This window comes from Oncorhynchus keta, chromosome 14 (assembly GCF_023373465.1).
Source record: "Oncorhynchus keta strain PuntledgeMale-10-30-2019 chromosome 14, Oket_V2, whole genome shotgun sequence".
NCBI lineage: Eukaryota > Metazoa > Chordata > Actinopteri > Salmoniformes > Salmonidae > Oncorhynchus > Oncorhynchus keta.
This window is the reverse complement of record NC_068434.1, coordinates 54,508,628-54,531,808: the sequence shown is the minus strand read 5'-3', so window position 1 is coordinate 54,531,808 and position 23,181 is coordinate 54,508,628. Positions and strand designations below refer to the sequence as shown.

The 23,181-nt window shown below is 42.9% G+C and overlaps 1 protein-coding gene and 2 non-coding genes across 8 annotated transcripts in view; all 3 read right to left on the bottom strand.

Moving 5' to 3' along the window:
• LOC118377462 (cytoskeleton-associated protein 5-like) overlaps positions 1–23,181 on the bottom strand; it is a 91,269-nt gene that overhangs the window by 21,220 nt on the left and 46,868 nt on the right. For all 6 annotated transcript variants that reach the window (XM_052461920.1, XM_052461921.1, XM_052461923.1 and 3 more), the window contains 7 exons: positions 18,216–18,419; positions 17,488–17,623; positions 6,572–6,765; positions 3,543–3,718; positions 3,106–3,297; positions 2,481–2,601; positions 2,106–2,285 (listed from right to left, as the gene is read on the bottom strand). In XM_052461920.1, coding sequence (XP_052317880.1) covers positions 2,106–2,285; positions 2,481–2,601; positions 3,106–3,297; positions 3,543–3,718; positions 6,572–6,765; positions 17,488–17,623; positions 18,216–18,419 — 1,203 coding nt within the window. The remainder of the gene's footprint in view (positions 1–2,105; positions 2,286–2,480; positions 2,602–3,105; positions 3,298–3,542; positions 3,719–6,571; positions 6,766–17,487; positions 17,624–18,215; positions 18,420–23,181) is intronic.
• On the bottom strand, positions 17,859–17,964 carry LOC118377464 (small nucleolar RNA SNORD67). The gene has a single exon (XR_004824254.1). It is a non-coding gene; the product is annotated as a small nucleolar RNA SNORD67 (small nucleolar RNA).
• On the bottom strand, positions 23,049–23,153 carry LOC118377463 (small nucleolar RNA SNORD67). The gene has a single exon (XR_004824253.1). It is a non-coding gene; the product is annotated as a small nucleolar RNA SNORD67 (small nucleolar RNA).

The following is a 23,181-nucleotide window of genomic DNA, read 5'->3' as shown; positions in this document are numbered from 1 at the left end:
GGCCCGCCACAGGAGTCGCTAGAGCACAATGCCAGCCAAACCCTACTCTAACGACGGTGAGCCAATTGTGCTCTGCCTCATGGGTCTCTCGGTCGCAGCCGGCTGCGCCACAGCCCATGATCGTACCTGGATGTGTTAGGCAGTGCTTGAGGCATCACTACACAAGACCTCTGCACCACTCGGGAGGCCCTGACAAACCATTTCTATATGGCCCTCACTTTGTGCATGGGTGCATTTTCATGCTGAAACAGGGAAGGGCCTTCCCCAAACTGTTGCCACAAAGTTGGAAGCACAGAATCTAGAATGTCATTGTATGTTGTAACATTAGGATTTCCCTTCACTGGAATTAAGGGGCCTTGCCCGAACCATGTAAAAATAGCCCCAGACAATTATTCGTCCACCAAACTTTATATTTGGTACGATGCAGTCAGGCAGGTTTTTTTTTATTTTATCTTTATTTAACTAGGCAAGTCAGTTAAGAACAAATTCTTATTTTCAATGACGGCCTAGGAACAGTGGGTTAACTGCCTGTTCAGGGGCAGAAGGACAGATTTGTACCTTTTCAGCTCGGGGGTTTGAACTTGCAACCTTCCGGTTACTAGTCCAACGCTCTAACCACTAGGCTACGCTGCCGTAGCGTTGTCATGGCATCCGCCAAACCCAGAGTCATCCATTGGATTGCCAGATGGTGAAGTGTGATTCATCACTCCAGAGAACGCGTTTCCACTGCTCCACAGTCCAATGGCGGCAAGCTTTACAACACGCCAGCCGACGCTTGGCATTGCCCATGGTGATCTTAGGCTTGTATGCAGCTGTCGACGAACAGTTCTTGTGCAGACGTGTTGCAACTGAGGACAGATTTGATGCCCCTACGCTCTTCAGCACATGGCAGTCCTGTTCTGTGAGCTGTGTGGCCTACCACTTTGCAGCTGAGCAGTTGTTGCTCCGAGAAGTTTACACTTCACAACAGCACTTAATTGACTGGTTCCGCTCTAGCAGGGCAGACATTTTATGAACTGACTTGATGGAATGGTGGCATCTAATGGCGATGCCATGTTGAGTCACTGAGAGCTTCAGTAAAGCCATTCTACTGCCAAAGTTTGTCTATGGAGATGCATGCACACAGCCATGCTATTATACACCAACAAGTGTGGCTGAAATAGCCAAATCCACCCATTTGAAGAGGTTTCCACATACGCTATATATACAAAAGTATATTGAACCTACAACTCAATTAAATATTTGTTTAACCCCTTTGGGCTAGGGGGCAGTATTTTGACATTTGGTTGAAAAGGATGCCCAAAGTAAACTGCCTGTTTCTCAGGCCCAGAAGCTAGGATATGCATATAATTGGTAGATTTGGATAGAAAACACTGTCTTTAACGCCGTTAAAGACAACGATTCTCCATCTTACATGCTTCCATTTATTTACATATTAGGGTACCTGAGGTTTGATTATAAACGTTGTTTGACTTGTTTGGAGAAGTTTATTGGTAACGTTTGGGATTCATTTTGATGGAGGGAAACTGGTGGATTGTTGAATGAAGTGCGCCAGCTAAACTGAATTTTTGGGGATATAAAGGACTTTATCAAACAAAAGGACCATTTGTGATGTAGCTGTGACCTTTTGGAGTGCCAACAGAAGATCTTCAAAAAGGTGAGGCATTTATTTTATAGCCATTTCTGACTTTCGTGGCGTACCTGCCTGGTTGAAATATGTTTTTCATGGTATTGTACGTGGGGCGCTGTACTCAGATAATCGCACGGTGTGCTTTCGCAGTAAAGCCCTTTTGAAATCTAACAGAGGCTGGATTAACAAGAAGTTAAGCTTTTTTTCTGTGATGTATGACACCTGTATTTTCATGAATGTTAAATATTTCTATCATTTGAATTTGGTGCTCTGCAATTTCACCAGATGTTGTCGAGGTGGGTCGCTTGCGGAACGCCAGAAAGGTTCATTGAAACGGCTTCAATTAGGGCCAAATATGAAATCTCAATTTAAAATTTCTCAATTACAGCAAATCATGCTATTAACACCATTCATCTATTTATTATATGACAGCCCTAAGACACACACACACACACACCTTTCGTCCCATACTCACTGTAAGCATGTTTCCAATGGCACAGCTGTAGAGTTTGAAGATGTCCTCCCTGGGAAGGCGTGTGTCAGCCATGTGTGTGCTGTGGGCCAGACGGAGCTGGAGGGAGGTAGCGATGAGGAACTGATCTGTGTGACCAACCATCACCTCCGCAATGCTTTCCTGACGAAGCACCTCGTCTATCTACAGGGGGAGAGGAGAGATGGTAATGGAAATACAACTGTAAATGAGGGTGAGAGAAAGAAGAGATATGGGTGAGCATGTGGGTGCATTCATGTGTGTATAGCCACATCCAGGCGCACGCGCACACACAATAGCACATCTGTGTACACAACAAACTAAACCTTTGGATTTGTAGCAGAAAGATTGTGTGTGTACCTGTGCAAGGGCCTTCATGCTAGTGTTAATATCACCAGAGGCCACCTGGGAGATAACCAGGTTGATGGTGGAGGAGGGACCTGCGTGCAGCTCATCAAAGTGGGTGGGAACTGTGCGAAGCCTGTGGAGGAAGGACACCGTCAGAGGCACAGGACGACAAGTGTAGTGCAGTGCTTGGGCTCTGACATGTAGTGGGTGAATAGGTGAGAGCGTATGTAACTTAGTTGGGCAAGAGTTGATTGCTGAGTTGCAGCGTTTGTCAACTTAGACCTGGGTTATGAGATACATTACCAACACTACATTATCAAAAGTATGTAGACACCTGCTCATTTAACATCTCATTCCAAAATCATGGGGATTAATATGGAGTTGGTCCCCTCTTTGCTGCTATAATAGCCTTCACTCTTCTGGGAAGGCTTTCCACTAGATGTTGGAACATTTATGCTGGGACTTGCTTACATTCAGCCACAGGAGCATTAGTGAGGTTAGACACAGGCTGAAAGCCTTATCCACACATTTAAAGGTCACATACTGTCCACATACTTTTGTATATATATATAGTGTAACTGTTTGATTCACCAGGTCAGGCAGCTTACTGACAAAGGGGTGTGTAGTAAACTCTTACTTGGGCTCTGGGATGATAACAGGGTCTAGCAAGTCCCCTAGTTTGTGTTTAACCAGATCAGGCAGCACAACAGACGTTTGGTCACTCTCCAGCTGCTCCAGCAGATCCAGGTCCAGATGGAACTCCCCAACAGGGCAAACATGGGAGGGCTCAGCCTGCTGGGACTGGACCAGAGCATTCAGACGGATCTGACTGGAAGGGGGAGGAGAACATAAGGGCAGACAAAAAAAGCTAAACATTTGAAATCACGTCTGTGCCAGTATTACTTAAATGAACCCACAAAGCTTTCATCTTTTTGTGAAAATATTTCAATGTCAAAGGAACACAGTCAAATAAGGTAGTAGAAAATATAAGTGAAAAGGTGGGTGAAGAGAATACAGCTCGAGATACAAGTAATGTATTCTCGGTACAGATTAATTGAGGGGAAGGTTGCATACCTGAGTTTTATAGGGGGTTGCGCTCTGTTGGAGGGCTTCTGTGGAAGGCTGGCATTGGGGTGAGTGGGCAGAGCCTTCTCTTCCCCCTGTTTGGGGGTAGGGGCTGTGGAGGCTAGGGTCTTCTTCGCTGAGCGTTTGATCCTCTCCTCCAACATGCTCATGTCCTTCTCCGACAGCTAAAGAGGACAAAGCGCAGTCAGACTGATCGACAATGGCTACACAGCAGTTGGACTGCGCAGAAACATTGACAAATCACAACTCTGTGCAGAGCCCTACATCAACCGATCCCCAGAAACACTTAGGATATGACACCAACACTTGTAAGCACATAATTTGAATTAGAGATGTGACAAATGGACAACTTTGTGTGAGGTTTAAACCGCCATAAAATTCCATGTCAATTCACAATGCAGAATGGTCCCATTTCATATATGACCACCAGGGCTAGGCAATTAAATCTACCGCAGTCATATACCCTTGAAAGTGCCTTGGCTACGGCATGTTTGTCTGCAAGGGTACACCGCAGCTTTTTAAATGACGACAAAGTCCCGCTTCAGGAGCGTCAGAAACGTACATCACTAGGCAACCAGAATTGTCAATCAAATAATCGAGCTGCTTGCGCACAGACCACGCTCTCCTAAGAAAGTACTTTAAAGTTAGTTAAATACTTTGACTTAACACATTTAGTATAAAGAAAACATCTGCTGGGAATCAACTAAGAATCAGTATTTTTGGAACAAGAGAAAAATGATTAGTACTTCCAACACAGAACACTTGCATCTTTCATAGTGAGGGCAAGGGCAATGTGGAGGCAGGTTAGCCACCAGGCAGAAGCCTGCACTAGGCTCAATTAAATAAACAATCAAAAGCTGTCTCGCAATTGAATGCTGTATTAACAATTTCTTGGCTTGGAATGTCCCGCAACTTCAGTAAAGGAAGGCTTATCATCAATGAATAGGATAAGATATTTTACATACAACAGACCGAACTCGCACAGAAGAGAAAGCACAGGCAAGCCCAGTTGCACTGATTTAAACAGAATTTTCGTATATATACACAGTTGAAGTCAGAAGTTTACATACACCTTAGCCAAATACATTTAAGTTTTTCACAATTCCTGACATTTATTCCATGTAACAATTCCCGGTCAGTTAGGATCACCACTTTATTTTAAGAATGTGAAATCTAAAAAAGATAATTATTTATTTCAGCTTTTATTTCTTTCATCACATTCCCAGTGGGTCAGAAGATTACATACACTCAATTAGTATTTGGTAGCGTTGCCTTTAAATTGTTTGACTTAGGACGTTTTGGGTAGCCATCCACAAGCTTCCCACAATAAGTTGGGTGAATTTTAGGCCCATTCCTCCTGACAGAGCTGGTTTAACTGAGTCAGGTTTTTCTGTTCTGCCCACAAAGTTTATGGGATTGAGGTTAGGGCTTTGTGATGGCCACTAAATACCTCGACTTTGTTGCCCTTAAGCCATTTTGCCACAACTTTGAAGTATGTTTGGGGTCATTGTCCATTTGGAAGACCCATTTGCAACCAAGCTTTAACTTCCTGACTGATATCTTGAGATGTTGCTTCAATATATCCACAATTTTCCTTTCCTCATGATGCCATCTATTTTGTGAAGTGCACCAGTCCCTCCTGCATCAAAGCACCCCCACAACATGATGCTGCCACCTCCGTGCTTCGTGGTTGGGATGATGTTCTTCGGCTTGCAAGCCTCCCCCTTTTTCCTCCAAACATAAATGGTCATTATGGACAAAGTTGAATTTTTGTTTCATCAGACCAGAGGACATTTCTCCAAAAAGTACGATCTTTGTCCCCATGCAGTTGCAAACCGTAGTCTGGCTTTATGGCAGTTTTGGAGCAGTGGCTTCTTCCTTGCTGAGCGGCCTTTCAGGTTATGTGGATATAGGACTCATTTTACTGTGGATATAGATACTTTTGTACCCGTTTCCTTCAGCATCTTCACAAGGTCTTTTGCTGTTGTTCTGGGATTGATTTGCACTTTTTGCACCAAAGTACGTTCATCTCAAGGAGACAGGACGCGTTTCCATCCTGAGCGTTATGATGGCTGCGTGGTCCTATGGTGTTTATACTTGCGTACTATTGTTTGTACAGATGAACGTGGTACCTTCAGGCTTTTGGAAATTGCTCCCAAGGATGAACCAGACTTGCTCTACAATTATTTTTCTGGGGTATTGGCTGATTTCTTTTGGTTTTCCCATGTCAAGCAAAGAGCAGCATTTCTCGAGTTTGACTTGCCAAAACTATAGTTTGTTAACCAGATATTTGTGGAGTGGTTCAAAAACAAGTTAATGACTTCAACCTCAGTGTATGTAAACTTCTGACTTCAACTGTATATTATTTTTCCATTAGGGAACTTTCTTCACGTTAAGGGTGCCGATTTCATTTTGACATTCACACCCCTAATTTGAATAGCAAGCAGTTTCATCGGAATACAAATAATGAACACAAGAACGTAAAATGGACAGCGTTAACAATGTTGGCATGTATTTGTTAGCACATACAAGGGAGAGACAGTTAAGTCAGGCTGGAGGAGTGCTGTTATTTTCAAAGCAAGGACCTCAAAATTGCTTACATTTGCTCACCGTCAAGTTGGCAAAAATAATCCTCTCCATCGTTCTTGGAATTTTATGCTCCCTGACTGTCTATCTTTTATTTTGGTGATCGTTAGCAAGCAGGACAGAAAATAGACCATGTAGAAATGATAATGAACCTACATATGTTTATTTATTTTACTCAAACCACCAACATGCTGCATTGAAATGACTTGTGGCCGCGGGCCTTATCTTTAAGACCATTGCACGAACATGACAAGTCTATCGGATGGCGGGTCAGATGGCCCGTGTACATACAGAACTAGCGCAACTCTTATGCCGTTTATAGACGTGATCTGTTGCTGGAAGTGACAATGTGTATGTTTGTTGTCTCACATCCATTGATTAACTCGTAATGTGGGTGTGGTTTAAGAGTGAGACTGCGGAGTGAAACCTACATGTCCGATGAGTTTGTAGACTTGCTCGCCACAGACGTTGTAGACCGCCACCACGGTATTGAGGGCTGTGTTGCGGACGGACGTGTCTCGGTCTCCAATGTGTACAGCAATCTCTTTCAGGGACTTGGCGGCAGTCGGCTGGCAGACAGACATGCCGTAAAATCCAATGAGACAACCCAGCTCCTCCAAGCACTCTGAGGACGGGAGAGACAATTCCAGGGAGTTAGATTGATAGAGAACACCATCTTTGTAATAAAATGAGCCAACATTGCCTTTGAATATGAACATTGTGGTATGTAGTCCTGGGGTAGGTTAAGGCATTTAAAGTAATTTTTAATAGTATGACAAAGAAAATCCCTGTTTAAGACAGAGTCACATGGGTGTCCCCCCAGAGAGTATACAGGACACTAATTTAGTAGCTTGTTAGCTATCTAGCTAAGTGGTTAGCTTCTTCCAAAAATGAAGCATTCGCTTGGTGACAGCAGAGAATCCCTTCCAGGATCAATAGCCTTGCTGGCTGTATAAACTGTTCGCAACGCGGTCGTTAGCATTCTACATGCACTTGTTAGCTTGGAAAACAGCACCCCCATTGTGTTCAGTGCTAGTATACCGAAAATCCCAGTAAGACATCTGTAAGAGGGTATGCCAATCTGGATACCACCCAAGCCTATTAGGAGCTTACTGATGACATACAGCTATAGCAAGAGAACATAACAATAACTAATCAATTAACATAGGTCTACTAAATAAGACAATAGCAGAAATGGAAACAACTTACTGAAATCAAGGTGAGACCCTAGTTTCAAACTCTGGGTAAACCCTCTGCATATACCTTTTGTAAGGCAGCAACTGTGAGCTTTTCCCATCGGAAAACAAGTAGCAGCCTTGCTACTTACTACGAGTGACACGTGCACATTTCTGGGGAGAAATAGTGCACCAACCAATCCTTAATGTACACCCACTTGCGCAACAGAGATCGCCAAACCTCCATATTCAAAGTTTCGCTTGTTTACACAGGTCTGAAAATGAGGGCTGGACAAAATGTATTTGCATGCATCCTTAACAAAATTCAAGGCAAGTCTTTGCATCCTTAACAAATTGCCAAATTCTTCCAGTTACAATCACAGAAGAGTAATTTTACAGAAAAGGACGTAGAATGATTATACAAATGTGTAATATGTAAATACATATATATTTTACCATGCATCGTAAATATTTAGATACATCAAGTATGGGTTTGATTCCCAATCCTGACAAACTTTTTTGGGAACAGAAAGTCCTACTGCTGGTCCTCAAATAACGCATACATGACGAAGTACATCTTAACAGTGCATATTAAACATTTTAATGTACAGTACCAGTGAAAGTTTTTTTTTTTTTTTTTACTGTTTTCTACATCATAGAATAGTGAAGACATCAACACTGAAATAACAGATGGAATCATGTTGTAACAAAATATTTTATATATTTGAGATTCTTTAGTAGTAGCCACCCTTTGCCTTGATGACAGCGCTGCACACTACTGGCATTCTCTCAACCAGCTGCATGTAGTAGTCACCTGGAATAAATGTCAATTAACAAGTGTGCCTTTTTAAAAATACTGGTTTTTCCTCATTGAGAACATTTTCCAAGAGAGACCTGGTCCAATAGCAGCAGAGGGAACAACGTGTCAGACAAAACTTACATACACTAACATTACACAAAACAGTACAACAAGTACGTACATAAGTTAAAAACATGAGTCTTGGCTAACAGCTGTGGTAAAGACAATCACATACACCGATCAAGTGTTTGTTAAGTCCTTGCAGCAAACGGAGTAGCATTTGAGTAACTTGTATAGTTAAGTCAGAAACGGTATAAAATGTTTGCATTTTAAATCATAACAATGCATATTAACTTAAGTTAATTTGGGTAATTTATTTAGTTCTTAATGCATTTGAGCCAATCAGTTGTGTTGTGACAAAGTAGGGGTGGTATACAGAATATATCCCTATTTGGTTAAAGACCAAGTCCATGTTTTGGCCAGAAGAGCTCAAATAAGCAAAGAGAAAATGGTCCATCATTACTTTAAGACAAGGCCATCCAATGCGGAACATTTCAAGGACTTTGAAAGTTTCTTTAAGTGCAGTTGAAATAACCATCATGCTCTATGATGAAACTGGCTCTCATGAGGACCGCCGCAGGAAAGGAAAACCCACAGTTACCTCAGCTGGAGAGGATAAACTCATTAGGAGTTACCAGCCTCAGAAAAGCAGCACAAATAAATTATTCAGAGTTCAAATAACAGACATCGACAGTTCAGATGAACCTGTGTGAATCAGGCCTTCATGGTCAAATTGCTGCAAAGAAACCACTACTAAAAGACAACAATAAGAAGAAGAGACTTGCTTGGGCCAAGAAACACAAGCAATGTAAATCTGTCCTTTGATCTGATGAGTCAAAAAGGAGAGTTTTGGTTACAACCGCTGTGTCTTTGTAAGACAGAGTAGGTGAACAGACGATCACCCCATTCTTCACTGGGGAACCACGCATGCGGAGGTGGTGAGATGGTGCTTTGTTGGTGACACTGACTTATTTAGAAGTCAAGGCACACTTAACCAGCATGGCTACCACAGCGACACACCATCCCATCTGGTTTGCGCTTATTGGAACTATCATTTGTTTTTCAACAGGACAGTGGCCCAACACACATCTCCAGGCTATGTAAAGGCTATTTTACCAAGAGTGATGAGTGCTGCATCAGATGACCTGACCTCCACAATCACCCTGCCTCAACCCAATTGAAATGGTTTGGGATGAGTTGGACCGCAGTTAACAAAAAGCAGCCAAGTGCTCAGCATATGTGGAAACTCCTTCAAGACTGTTGGAAAAGCATTCCTCATGAAGCTGGTTTGAGATAATTCCAAGAGTGTGCAAAGCTGTCAAGGCAAAGGGTGGCTACTTTGAAGAATCATAAATATATTTTTGGGTTTACCACTATTGGTTACTACATGATTCCATGTGTTATTTTATAGTTGGTCTTTTCATATTATAGAAAATAGTACAAATAAAAACCCTTGATTGAGTAGGTGTCCAAACTTTTGACTGGTATTGTCTATGTAATATACGGTGCCCTGCATAATTATTGGGGCAGTGACATTTTTTTGTCTTTACTCTAACATTTTGGATTTGAAATATGCCTGTACACGTACAGTATTCATACCGATGATCTGGTCGGTACAGGGACGTCGGCCCGCACTGAACCCGAATCAACACAATATATATAAAAATAAGACACTAGGCCTATAGGCTACGTCTACGCTGATTGTATACCATTGCCTCGTGAGGCCGGGTGCTTACAGGCTGACTCCGGTCGTTCGTTGAACAGTGTTTCCTCCGACACATTGGTGGCTGGCTTCCTGGTTAAGCGGGCGTGTGTTAAGAAACGCGGTTTGCCAGGTCATGTTTCAAAGGACACATGACTCGAGCTTTGCCTCTCCAGAGTGATGACCAGATTTTTTTGGGATTGCAATTGGATATCACGAAATTGGGGAGAAAAAAGGGTAAAATACCAATAACAAAAAAATTATCAATAAAGCAATAGCATACAAATGGACTGCTTCCCTCACTCTGATCCGACCATGTTTATATGGAAATGGTTGTCCTGTGGGCCATTTGGAATGGGTCTCTATATTGAAAAATGCATATTTGTTCGAAGAGGAAAGCCCAAGGTCCGTTTCGGAACGGATCCAAATTTTTTGATTTCTACTTAGAAGGCCCAACATTATCAGGCACAACAGACGTGCCAGGAACATTGTGAATGTCGTCACAGAAACTGGATTTAGGCCACAAATAGGATGCTTTTTAATTTTGTGTTTTTAGCCAAATAAAACAGAAATGAACTAGAGTAACTGTTGGCATGTACTTTTCCCACTGCACTGTAACTGAACCGTGACCCAGAAATCACAATACGTACTGTACCGTGAACCGTGAAATTATACAAATTAATACGAAGTTAGTAGACTTCTGATACCAGTCCCCCCCATTCTTTGGGAGCACAAGTATTAAGACAAATGTGTGTATTAAAGTAGTCAAAGGTATAGTATTTGGTCCCATATTCCTAGCACACAAAGAAAACATCAAACTTGTGAAACAAACTTTTTGGATGCATTTGCCGTTTGTTTTGGTTGTGTTTCAGATTTTGTACACAAGGCAAATTGTCATTTTTGGAGTCACTTACTGTAAATAACAACAGAATGTTTTTAAACATTTCTACATTGTGAACACTACAATGATTACTGATAGTTGAATGGATAATGTTGAGTGAGAAACTTGACTCACAAATATCATACACCCTCAAAGCATACACAAGTACGTGGACAACGCTTCAAATTAGTGGATTTGTCTATTTCAGCCACACCTGTTGCTCACAGGTGAATAAAATTGAGCACAACCATGCAATCTCCATAGACAAACAGCGGAAGTAGAATGGCCTTGCTGAAGAGCTCAGTGACTTTCAACATGGCACCTTTATTTATTTTACCTTTATTTAACCAGGCAAGTCAGTTAAGAACACATTCTTATTTTCAATGACTTTCAACCTTCATAGGAAACCTTTCCAACAAGTCACTTGGTCAAATTTCAGCCCAGCAAGAGTTGCACCGGTCAAATGTAAGTGTTTTTGTATTTATTATGGATATCAATTAGCTGCTGTCTTCCTGAGGGTAGGAAAAATTAAAGCGGTTATACAATAAAATAAAAAACACATTTCACAACAAAGTGTTTGCCATCAGGCCCCTACTCCACTACCACATATCTACAACACAATCTATGTGTATGTGTGTCTGTGTTGCTTCAGTCCCCGCTGTTCCATATCAGTTTTTTTAAATCTGATTATACTGCTTGCATCAGTTACCGGATGTGGAATAGAGTTCCATGCAGTCATGGCTCTATGTAGAACTGTGTGCCTCCCATTGTCTGTTGGACAGGGACTGTGAAGAAAGCTCTGGTGACATGTCTTGTGGGGTATGCATGGGAGTCTGAGCTGTGTGCTAGTCGTTTAAAAACAGACAGCTCAGTGCATTCAACATTTCAATACCTCACAAATACTAGTAATAATATAATAATATAATATAATAGCCATTTAATGACTTACAGTCAGTCAATCTCTCCCTCCACTGAACCAGGAGGAGATTGCCATGCATATTATAAATGCTTGCTCTCTGTGTACATCCAAGGGCCAGCCGTGCTGCCCTATTCTGAGACAATTGCAATTTTCCTAAGTCCCTACCTGATGGGTAACCCCATCTTAGCTACTGTTGAATCAATAGGTTTTGACCATGACAGTCATCTCAACTTGCACAATTTCCAAATTATGTATTACAAGATTTAGGGTTTGTCGAATTGGTCCCAAATACAGTCATTTCAGTCGCTGAAGTGCATAGTGTTGAGTCATCCGCATAACTCGACACTTGCTTTAAAAAAAAAATGTTTTACCTTTATTTAACCAGGCAAGTCAGGTAAGAACATATTCTTATTTTCAATGACGGCCTGGGAACAGGGGCAGAACGGCAGATTTGTACCTTGTCAGCTCGGGGTTTGAACTCACAACCTTACGGTTGGTTACCAGTCCAACGCTCTAACCACTAGGCACTCAAAGCCAGCGCTGCCGCACTCAGCCCTGGAGAATTCCTGATTCTACCTAGATTATGTTGGAGGCTTCCATTAAAGAACACCCTCTGTTTGGTTAAACAGTTAACTCCTCATCCACAATACAGCAGGGGATGAAAGCCATATGTTTTTCCAGCAGCAGATCATCATCGATAGTGGTTTTTGTGGAGTGGAAACATCTAGGAGCAACAACGGCTCAGTCGAAGTAGTAGGCCACACAAGCTCACAGAACGGGACCGCCGAGTGCTGAAGCACTTAGATAGTCTGTCCTCGGTTGCAACACTGACTACTGAGTTCCAATCTGCCTCTGGAAGCAACTTCAGCACACAAACAGTTTGTCAGGAGCTTCATGAAATGGGTTTCCATGGCCAAGCAGCCGCACATGCCTAAAATCACAATCTTCGTCGGCTGGAGTGGTGTAAAGCTAGCCACCATTGGACTCTGGAGCAGTGGAAGTGCTCACTCTGGAGTGATGAATCACCACCTGGCAGTCCGACAAAACAACTCTGGGGTTGGTGGATGCCAGAGAAATCGCTACCTCCGAATGCATAGTGCCAACTGTAAAGTTCAGTGGAGAAGGAATGTCTGTGCCTGTTTTTCATGGTTCAGCCTAGGTCCCTTAGTTCCAGTGAAGGGAAATCTTAAAGCTATCGCATGCAATGACATTCTAGACGATTCTGCTTCTTTCCAACTTTGTGCCAACAGTTTGGTGAAGGCCCTTCCCTGTTTCAGCAAGACAGTGCCACAATGCAAAGCAAGGTACTTACAGAAATGGTTTGTCGAGATCGGTGTGGAAGAATTTCACTGGCCTGCACAGAGCTCTGACCTCAACCCCATCGAACAGCTTTGGGATGAATCACGACGACTGCGAGCCAGGCCTAATTGCCCAACCTCACTAATGCTCCTGTAGCTGAATGAAAGCAAGTCTCCTTGAATTTGCTATACCAAGGTTGTCAAATGCACAGGATACAGAAGATGTCAAAGGTACAGTCAAGTGGTTACATATATATTTATAATTATTAGATGACACTTACCAACACTTGTCTAAACTGATGGGTGATGGCAAGGAAATGCTATAACCACATCTAGCTAAGTGGATGGGTCATTATTGTCTAGACATGTACACATGTTCATGAAATATAATAGGTTGTAATCACCTGACACGTGGCTAATTTAATGGGTCATGTAATAATCCGGCTAAAGTGGAGTGTTGTTTAGACATGTAAATAATAAACCGGCATAATCCCAACTCATATACTACCAATACAAACAGTCATAGCTGTAGTATGAATCTGGGAGGTAGCTAAAGATAACAAGGTTCAATGTTAGCCAGCTAACATTAGGCTGTAATTAGCAATGCAAATGGGTTTCTGATTAGAATATTACTACACAGATCATACACAACGTTAGGAAGCAAGTTGGAAGCGTGCATGGCCATGAAGTCATGGGTGAACAGGGAGTAAAGGAGGGGGCTGAGCACACACCCTTGTGGGGCCCGTGTTGAGGATCAGTGAATTGGTGCTGCTGTTTCCTACCTTCACTACTTGGGGGCGGCCCCGTCGAGAAGTTCAGGACCCAGTTGCAAAGGGCAGGGTTCAGCACCCAGGGCCCCGAGCTTAATAAGCTTGGAGTGTATGAATGGTGTTGAAGACTGCGCTGTAGTCAATGAACAGCAATCTTCGATAGGTATTCCTCTTGTCCAGATTGGGATCAGGCAGTGTGCAGTGCGATGGCGATTGCATCGTCTGTGGATCTATTGGGGCGGTATGCAAACTGAAGTGGGTCTAGGGAACAATGGTTAACATCTTGAAGCAAGTGGGGACAGCAGACTTGGATAGGGAGAGATTTAATATATCCGTGAATACTCCAGCCAGCTGGGCTGTCCATGCTCTGAGGACGCGGCTAGGGATGCAGTCTGGGCCGGCAGCCTTGTGATGTCTTACTCACGTCAGCCAAAGAACCACAGAAAACGGGCCACGTTGGTGGCAGTGTTATCCTTAAAACGGAGGAAGGTGTTCAGCTTGTCCGGGAGCAAAACGGTGTCGGCGACGTGGCTTGTTTTCCCTTTGTAGTCAGTCTCGTGTCTGAGCCGCTGAATTGCGACTCCACTGTCTCTGTACTGACATTTTGCCTGTGATTGCCTTGAGGGAAAAACACACTATTGAACCATATTCCCAGTCACCTTGCCTTGGAAAAATGCGGTGGTTCACTCTTGTCAATTTTGCGCGAATGCCGCCATCTATCCACATTTTCTGGTTGGGTAGGTGTTAGCCACAGTAGGAACATCACCACACTTCCTGATATACTCAATCACCATGTCCGTGTAAACGTCAATGTTATTCTCAGAGGACACTTGGAACATAACCCAGTCCAAGTGATCAAAGTAAGCATGGATTCCAATTGGTCAAGCCAGCATTTAATAAACCTTAGAACGAGTACTTCCTTTTTGAGTTTCTGCCTTTAGATTGACAGCAGCAAAATAGAGTCATGATCTGACTTGCCAAAGGAAGAGCAGAGTAGGGCCTTGTAGTTCAACCAGGAGCAAGTACTACAGTCAATGTGTTGGTAGGAAGCGATAGCGCTTTCTGCAAATTTGCTTTGTTTAAAATCCCCAGCGACAATAAATGCGAGATCCTCGCCCTGAGCTCATCTACTTTATTGTGCAGAGACTGAACATTAGCGAGTAATATACTATTTATACTATTTTTAGTAATATATAATATTTAACTAGGCAAGTCAGTTAAGAACACATTGCCTTGTTCAGGGGCAGAAAGACATATTTTCACCTTGTCAGCTCGGGGGATCCAATCTTGCAACCTTACAGTTAACTAGTCCAACGCAATAACGACCTGCCTTTCTCTCGTTGCACTCCACAAGGACTGCCTGTTACACAAATGCAGTAAGCCAAGGTAAGTTGCTAGCTAGCATTAAACTTAACTTATAAAAAACAATCATAATAACTAGTTAACTACACATGGTTGATGATATTACTAGATATTATCTAGCGTGTCCTGTGTTGCATATAATCTGACTGAGCATACAAGCATCTGACTGAGCGGTGATAGGCAGAAGCAGGCGCGTAAACATTCATTCAAACAGCACTTTCGTGCGTTTTGCCAGCAGGTCTTCGTTGTGCGTCAAGCATTGCGCTGTTTATGACTTCAAACCTATCAACTCCGGAGATGAGGCTGGTGTGACCAAAGTGAAATGGCTGGCTAGTTAGCACGCGCTAATAGCGTTTCAAACAACGCTCTCAGCCTTGCGGTGGTTGTTTCCCTTGCTCTGCATGGGTAACGCTGTTTCAATGTGGTGGCTGTTGTCATTGTGTTGCTGGTTCGAGCCCAGGGAGGAGCGAGGAGAGGGACGGAAGCTATACTGTTACACTGGCAATACTAAAGTGTCTATAAGAACATCCAATAGTCAAAGGTTAATGAAATACAAATGGTATAGAGGGAAATAGTCCTATATTAACTACAACCTAAAACTTATTACCTGGGAATATTGAAGACTCATGTTCAAAGGAACCACCCGCTTTCATATGTTCTCATGTTCTGAACAAGGAACTGAAACGTTAGCTTTCTTACATAGCACATATTGCACTTTTACTTTCTTCTCCAACACTTTGTTTTTGCATTATTGAAACCAAATTGAACATGTTTCATTATCTACTTGAGGCAAAATTGATTTTATTGATGTATTATATTAAGTTAAAAGTGTTAATTCAGTATTGTTGTAATTGTCATTGTAAAAATAAAAAAATATTTTTATTTAAATCTGCATCGGTGTTGAAAAATCATAATCGGTCGACCTCTAATTGTAAGCCCATTTTTTATTTTTATACTGTGACCAGATGCATAATTATTTCCAGTCATGAGAAATCAATAGATTAGGTCCTAATGATTTTATTATTTCAATAGACTGATTTCCTTATATTTTTTTATTTGACCTTTAACTAAGCAAGTCAGTTAAGAACAAATTATTATTTTCAATGATGGCCTAGGAAGTGGGTTAGCTTCTTGACGCGACCCATCCCGTTAAAGGGATCATTTGTTAGCAACCACTGAATAGCATAGCGCCACAATCAAATAATATTTCTTAAAAATATTAATATTCATGAAATCACAAGCGCAATATTGCAAAACACATCTTAGCCTTTTGTTAATCCACCTGTCGTCTCAGATTTTGAAATGATGCTTTACAGCGAAAGCAATCCAAGAGTTTGTGTAAATTTATCGATAGCATGGCATAACATTATGTACACTAAGCATTAAGGAGCTATGTCACGAATTTCCAGAAAAGCAATCAAATTGTGTTTTCACTCACGAGACTCCCAGTTACACAAGAAATGTTCCATTTGTTCCATAAAGATTATTTTTATACCCAAAATACCTCCGTTTCTTTGTCACGTTTTGTTCAGAAATCCACAGCAAAGAGCGGTCACAACAACGCAGACGGAAACTCCAAATAATATCCATAATGTCCACAGAAACATGTCAAACGTTTCTGGCTGTTTTTATATTATATTTTATCAACTGGGTGTGTAGGTTTTTCAGTAACACCGGGAGAATCAATGGCCGCTTTACTCTGTAGCGCAAAACTCACTCTGAGCTCCCCCACCTATCCACTTACGCAATGTGATCTTTCACGCTAATTATTCAAAATAAAAGCCTGAAACTATGTCTAAAGACTGTTGACACCTTAGGGAAGCCATAAAAAAAGGAATCTGGTTGATATCCCTTTAAATGGATAGGCATGCATTGGAACAGAGAGGTTTCAAAATAAGAGGCATTTCCTGATTGGATTTTCCTCAGGTTTTCACCTGCAATATGAATTGTAACTCACTCAAATATTTGAAATTGTTGCATATTGCATTTATGTTTGTTCAGTATACATCAGAAAGTTAAAAAAAAACTAATTTGAGATTCAAGCTGCAAAAATATTCTGCAGCCATTAGCCACCCTCCCCACAGTGAGCCATCAGGCCAGTTGTTATCGACTCAATCAATTAGGTCATGAAAGCATGCGGAATGATGAGCAAGGTTCTAAAGATATTCAATCACAACCTGTAATCGGAAATAAAACTGTGCATGCTCAAAGAAGTTCTGTAAGGTTTAACCCAGTGGTTTAAACCAGATTAATTAACCCAGTGTGTCTTAATACATTTTAGAAAGACTTACAAGACCAAAATACAGATAAAGCTAGAGAAACATTCTAATACAAGGGGTAATGATGCTCTCATTCGATGCCCAGAGTATTATGTCTTCTCACCGGCTCTCTGTTTGGAGTTCTTGGATTTGGTTCCCTCCATGAGAAAAGGGAACATCCTGCTGGCCGGGTAGACCTTACACAGCATGCCCATGATGGCTCGCACGTCCTTCCTAACCACATCTTTAGACTCCCCCACCTGAAGGGGAGGGGGGCAACAGAGCAAACAAATAAATAAACACTCAAGAGGGTTAGAGATGAAGACCAGTCAGGGCAGTTCAACTGCAATCTGTGACCGTTTCACCTCTCCTATTTAACAAGTCAGTTAAGAACAAATTCTTATTTACAATGACAGTCTACACCGGCCAAACCCGGACGACACTGGGCCAATTGTGTGCCGCCCAATTGTAGGAATACTTGTCAGATTAGAGTTGATAGAGTCAGATGGCCCCTGTGCACATGGTGTCCCCAGCGAAGTGCGGGACGAGACGCCTGTGCCACTGCAACCAGCACCACGATAGAGTGCAATTTACCCCACCACAGCTAATTACATATGTTGGTAGCGAATAAACAACCCCTTATAGTATATAACAGATCTATACACAGGCCAGCACAGTACCGCTCAGCGTGAAAAGGTTATCAGTGAAACACAGGTTGAGTCTCAAACGCCACCCTATTCGCCTTGTAGAGCATTACTTTTGACCAGGGCCCATAGGGCTCTGGTAAAAGTAGTGAACTGTATAGGTATTGGGTATAATTTGGGATGTAGCCTTGATACACCAGAGACGGACCTTGAGGACGAGGTAGGGGATGAAGGAGTTGGCCTCCTGTTCACTGAGGTGGTAGTTGTGCTTGCTGAGGCTGAGGAAAAGAAGCTTCAGGTACTCCATGGCCTTCATCAGCACACTGGTGTTTGTGTCAAAGAAGCGCAGCGTGTACCACTTCAGGACCAGGTCTAGGCAGGCCACCGTTGCCTCGTGTTCTTCCTCCAGACACTGCCCAAGGGATGATGAGAGGAGAGAGAAAAGGTAGAGGGTTAACTTTATTCACTCATACATGTAGGATTGCTTCCAAAATGAAGGTAGGGTCACCATGATGTTTATGCTGGTTATTTCCTACTATTCATCAAGTACTATGGAAATCATGTGCGGCTCAGTTGGTAAAGCATGGCACTTGTACCAGGGTGGTGAGTTAGATTCCACAGGGGACCAGTATGAAAGGTATGCTCTCACTACTGTAAGTCACTTTGGATAAAAATGTCCTAATACTAAAATCTGCCATTTAGCAGAAGGGTTAACTATGCCTCCCGAGTGGCACAGTAGTCTAAGGCACTGCCATTAGAGATTCTGGGTTCGAGTCCAGGCTCTGTCGCAGCAGCCGCAACCGGGGGACCCATGGGGCGGTGCACAATTGGCCCAGCGTCGTCCGGGTTATGGGGAGGATTTGGCCGGCAGGGATGTCCTTGTCCCATTGCGCACTAGCGATTCCTGTAGCAGGCCGGGCGCAATGCACGCTGACACATTTGCCAGGTGTACAGTGTTTCCTACGACACCTTAGTACGGCTGGTTTACGGGCATTGTGTCCAGAAACAGTGTGGCTTGGTTGGGTTTCGTAGGACGCACAGCTCTAGACAGTCACCGTCGCAGCGATAAGACAAGACAAGCTACCAATTGGATGACGAAATTGGGTAAAAAAAATAAATAAATCGAAACGGGCTAGCTATGAGATTCTGCTTTTATTGCCAGAGATGTCCATCTCACCTCATACACATAGAGTATGGTTACAAGCACAATTGTGGATAGTTAAATTAAGAAATAATTTGATTAAAAAGTTTACATGCTTTGCAAGAAGAGGAATTACTCTAATCATCGTACTTACATGGAAACACTGAAATCAGGCTACCTGATGGCACACTGATGAATGCAGAAAATAACCAAATCAAAATAAACGTTCTACCCCAATGTCTGATTCGGAGTTTGGACTTAAAGATTGTGAAAACTACTTCTAAGACAGATGCATTCAATTGTTCCGAACTAACTGCACTTGTGCTAAAGAGGGAGGCTCACTTGGCTGGTGCTAGCATACGTGCAGATCAAATACACAGCTGGAATGCCGAGTGCTCAGAAAACCAGGTGTTTTAATCTGCATATTCTAATTTAGATAGACTTTACTCTGATTAAGAGTAAGGTGTCAACATGACTGTTGCATAAGCCACACACACACACTTTTTTAACAAAATGTCGGCAACAGGGTTCTTGATCCAGGAGGGGATTCAATGTCTAGTCTGGGTACCAGTCTTTTTTAGCGAACATCCCACTTCATGTGGGTTCACAGCTCCAATCCAGATGTGTTGGTCATTGCCCTAAACCCTCTCCTGAACCCTTACACCAAGTCAGAATTTGTCCTGCTTGGTGACCAAAACTGGGACATGCTTACACCACCTGACCAAGTCCTAAATCTCTCAGATTATTACCAATCCCACAAGGTATGACTCCAAACACCCAGAAAAGGTTACTCTCCTTGCTGTTATCCTTACAAATAACCCTGATGCGTATCAGTCATGTTTTCTATAATGAGCTGCGTGATCACTGTTTACAGCCTGTGTTCTTAATGGCTGCTCAGTGAAATGACCTGTCCTGATTGGTCAAAAGCTTGCTAAAAGAAATGTAATGACCAAGCCTTCCTTCATGACCTGGCCTCTAAATTGGTATAGAATCAGCTTGAAACGCTCTGTCGAAAAATCTTGGACCTTTCTTTGAAGTCTTCAGTGATATTTTTAACATGCCCAAATAAAGAACATTTGAATTAAAAACAGGTTCAGACCCTGGTTCGACCATGATCTTGCAGAGTAACTCCACCTCAAGAATTGCATTTGGCGAAAGGCTCGGCACATGCATACTCAAACTGACTGGCTCTCGTTCAGGCAAATGAGAAATAAGTGCACTCAGGCTATCCAGAAGGCCAAAGTGAGTTACTTACTTTAAGGACATGGAGAATAAACTATCCTCCTCACAGCTGCCCATGTCCCTTCATGTTGATGTGGTTGTTACTGACAAGAAGCACATGGCTGAGCTCTTTAATCACCCCTTCCTCAAGTCAGGATTCCAATTTGACTCAGCCATGCCTCCTTGCCCATCCAACATGTCCTCATCTCCCACACATTCTAAACTTAAACTTGATCCCCCCCAAAAAGTACCCCAAGACTTGATCCTAGGCACCACACTTCTCAATTGACATCAACATAGCTCAGGCAGTAGGAAGCTCTCATCCATTAAAATGCAGATGATACTCAGCTGTAACCAAGAAGCATGATCTTGACATCTAGCCCCTTAGCTAGCAAAACAAATGCAAAGCTGGACCGGCATATAATTTGACACCTTCGATGTCTTAGTTAAAAGCAGTGGCATTACACTACATTTGTTTTTAAACACTATATTGCAAAATATATCGCTGGCATTTACACCCCCAGGTGGTGAGGGTAGGCAATCTCCACCCCGCTTATCCTCAACACTGGGGCCCCACAAGGGTGCGTTCTGAGCCCTCTCCTGTACTCCCTGTTCACCCACGACTGTGTGGCCACGCACGCCTCCAACTCAATCATCAAGTTTGCGGACGACACAAGTGGTAGGCTTGATTACCAACGACGACGAGACGGCCTACAGGGAGGAGGTGAGGGCCCTCGGAGTGTGGTGTCAGGTAAATAACCTCACACTCAACGTCAACAAAACTAAGGAGATGATTGTGGACTTCAGGAAACAGCAGAGGGAACACCCCCCTATCCACATCGATGGAACAGTAGTGGAGAGGGTAGTACACATCACAGACAAACTGAATTGGTCAACCCACACAGACCGCATCGTGAAGGCGCAGCAGCGCCTCTTCAACCTCAGGAGGCTGAAGAAATTAGTCTCGTCACCAAAAGCACTCAAACTTCTACAGATGCACAATCGAGAGCATCCTGGCGGGCTGTATCACCGCCTGGTACGGCAACTGCTCCGCCTACAACCGTAAGGCTCTCCAGAGGATAGTGAGGTCTGCACAACGCATCACCGGGGGCAAACTACCTGCCCTCCAGGACACCTACACCACCCGATGTCACAGGAAGGCCATGAAGATCATCAAGGACATCAACCACCCAAGCCACTACCTATTCACCCCGCTATCATCCAGAAGGCGAGGTCAGTACAGGTGCATCAAAGCTGGGACCGAGAGACTGCAAAACAGCTTCTATCTCAAGGCCATCAGACTGTTAAACAGCCACCACTAACATTGAGTGGCTGCTGCCAACACACTGACTCAACTCCAGCCACTTTAATAATGGGAAATTATGTCAAATATATCACTAGCCACTTTAAACAATGCTACCTAATATAATGTTTACATACCTTACATTATTCATCTCATATGTATATGTATATACTGTACTCTATATCATCTACTGCATCTTTATGTAATACATGTATCACTAGACTAACTACGCCACTTTGTTTACATACTCATATGTATATACTGTACTCAATACCATCTTGCCTATGCCGCTCTGTACCATCACTCATTCATATATCTTTATGTACATATTCATTATCCCCTTACACTTGTGTCTATAAGGTAGTAGTTTTGGAATTGTTAGCTAGATTACTTGTTGGTTATTACTGCATTGTCGGAACTAGAAGCACAAGCATTTCGCTACACTCGCATTAACATCTGCTAACTATGTGTATGTGACAAATAAAATTCGATTTGGTTTGATTTGAAATACACATGACCAAAAGTATGTGGACATCTGCTGGTCGAACATGCCATTCCAAAATCATAGGCATTAACATGGAGTTGGTCCCTGCTTTGCTGCTATAACAGCCTCCACTCTTCTGGGAAGGTCTTCCACTATATGTAGAAACATTGCTGCGGGGACTTGCTTCCATTCAGCCACAAGAGCATTAGTGAGGCCAGACACATCCAAAGGTGGTTCGCATCCTAAAGGTGATCAAACCACAAAAAAAGCCACTATTCATTCGGGCAGGTAGCGTTCTCCTGGCATCCGCCAAAACCAGATTCGTCCAGACTGCCAGATGGTGAATTGTGATTCATCACTCTAGAGAATGTGTTTCCACTGCTCCAGAGTACAATAGTGGCGAACTATACACCACTCCAGCCGACACTTGACATTGCGCATGGTGATCTTAGGCTTGTGTGCGGCTGCTTGGCCATGGACACCCATTTCATGGAGCTCCCGAGGAACAGTTCTGGTGCTGACGTTGCTTCCAGAGGCAGTTTGGACAGGCAATTTTATGCACTTCAGCACTCTGCGGTCCCGTTGTGTGACCTACCACTTTGCGGAAGAAATTTGACACACTGAGTTATTCACTGAGCTCTTCAGTATTGGCCATTCTACTGCCAACGTTTGGAGATTGTATGGCTGTGTGTTTGATTTTATACACCTGTCAGCAAAGAGTGTGGCTGAAATAGCCAAATCCACTAATTTGAAGGGGTGTCCAGATACTTTTGTATGCATAGTGTGCCCTGGTATATTACAAGCATACAATGCATGTATTTGCACTCATTGATTGATTTATCATGATGCTGGAGTAAGTCTGTGTGTTTTGGTGGTGGTGTTTGTATGTTGGGGTGAGCCAGACAGCCCATGTGCACATTGGTGTCCCCAGAGGTACGGGACACCTGTGCCCCTGCTACCAGCCACCTGACTAAGGGTGCAACTCATCACTCACAAATTCTACTATATCTGGGTCAGTATGTAGC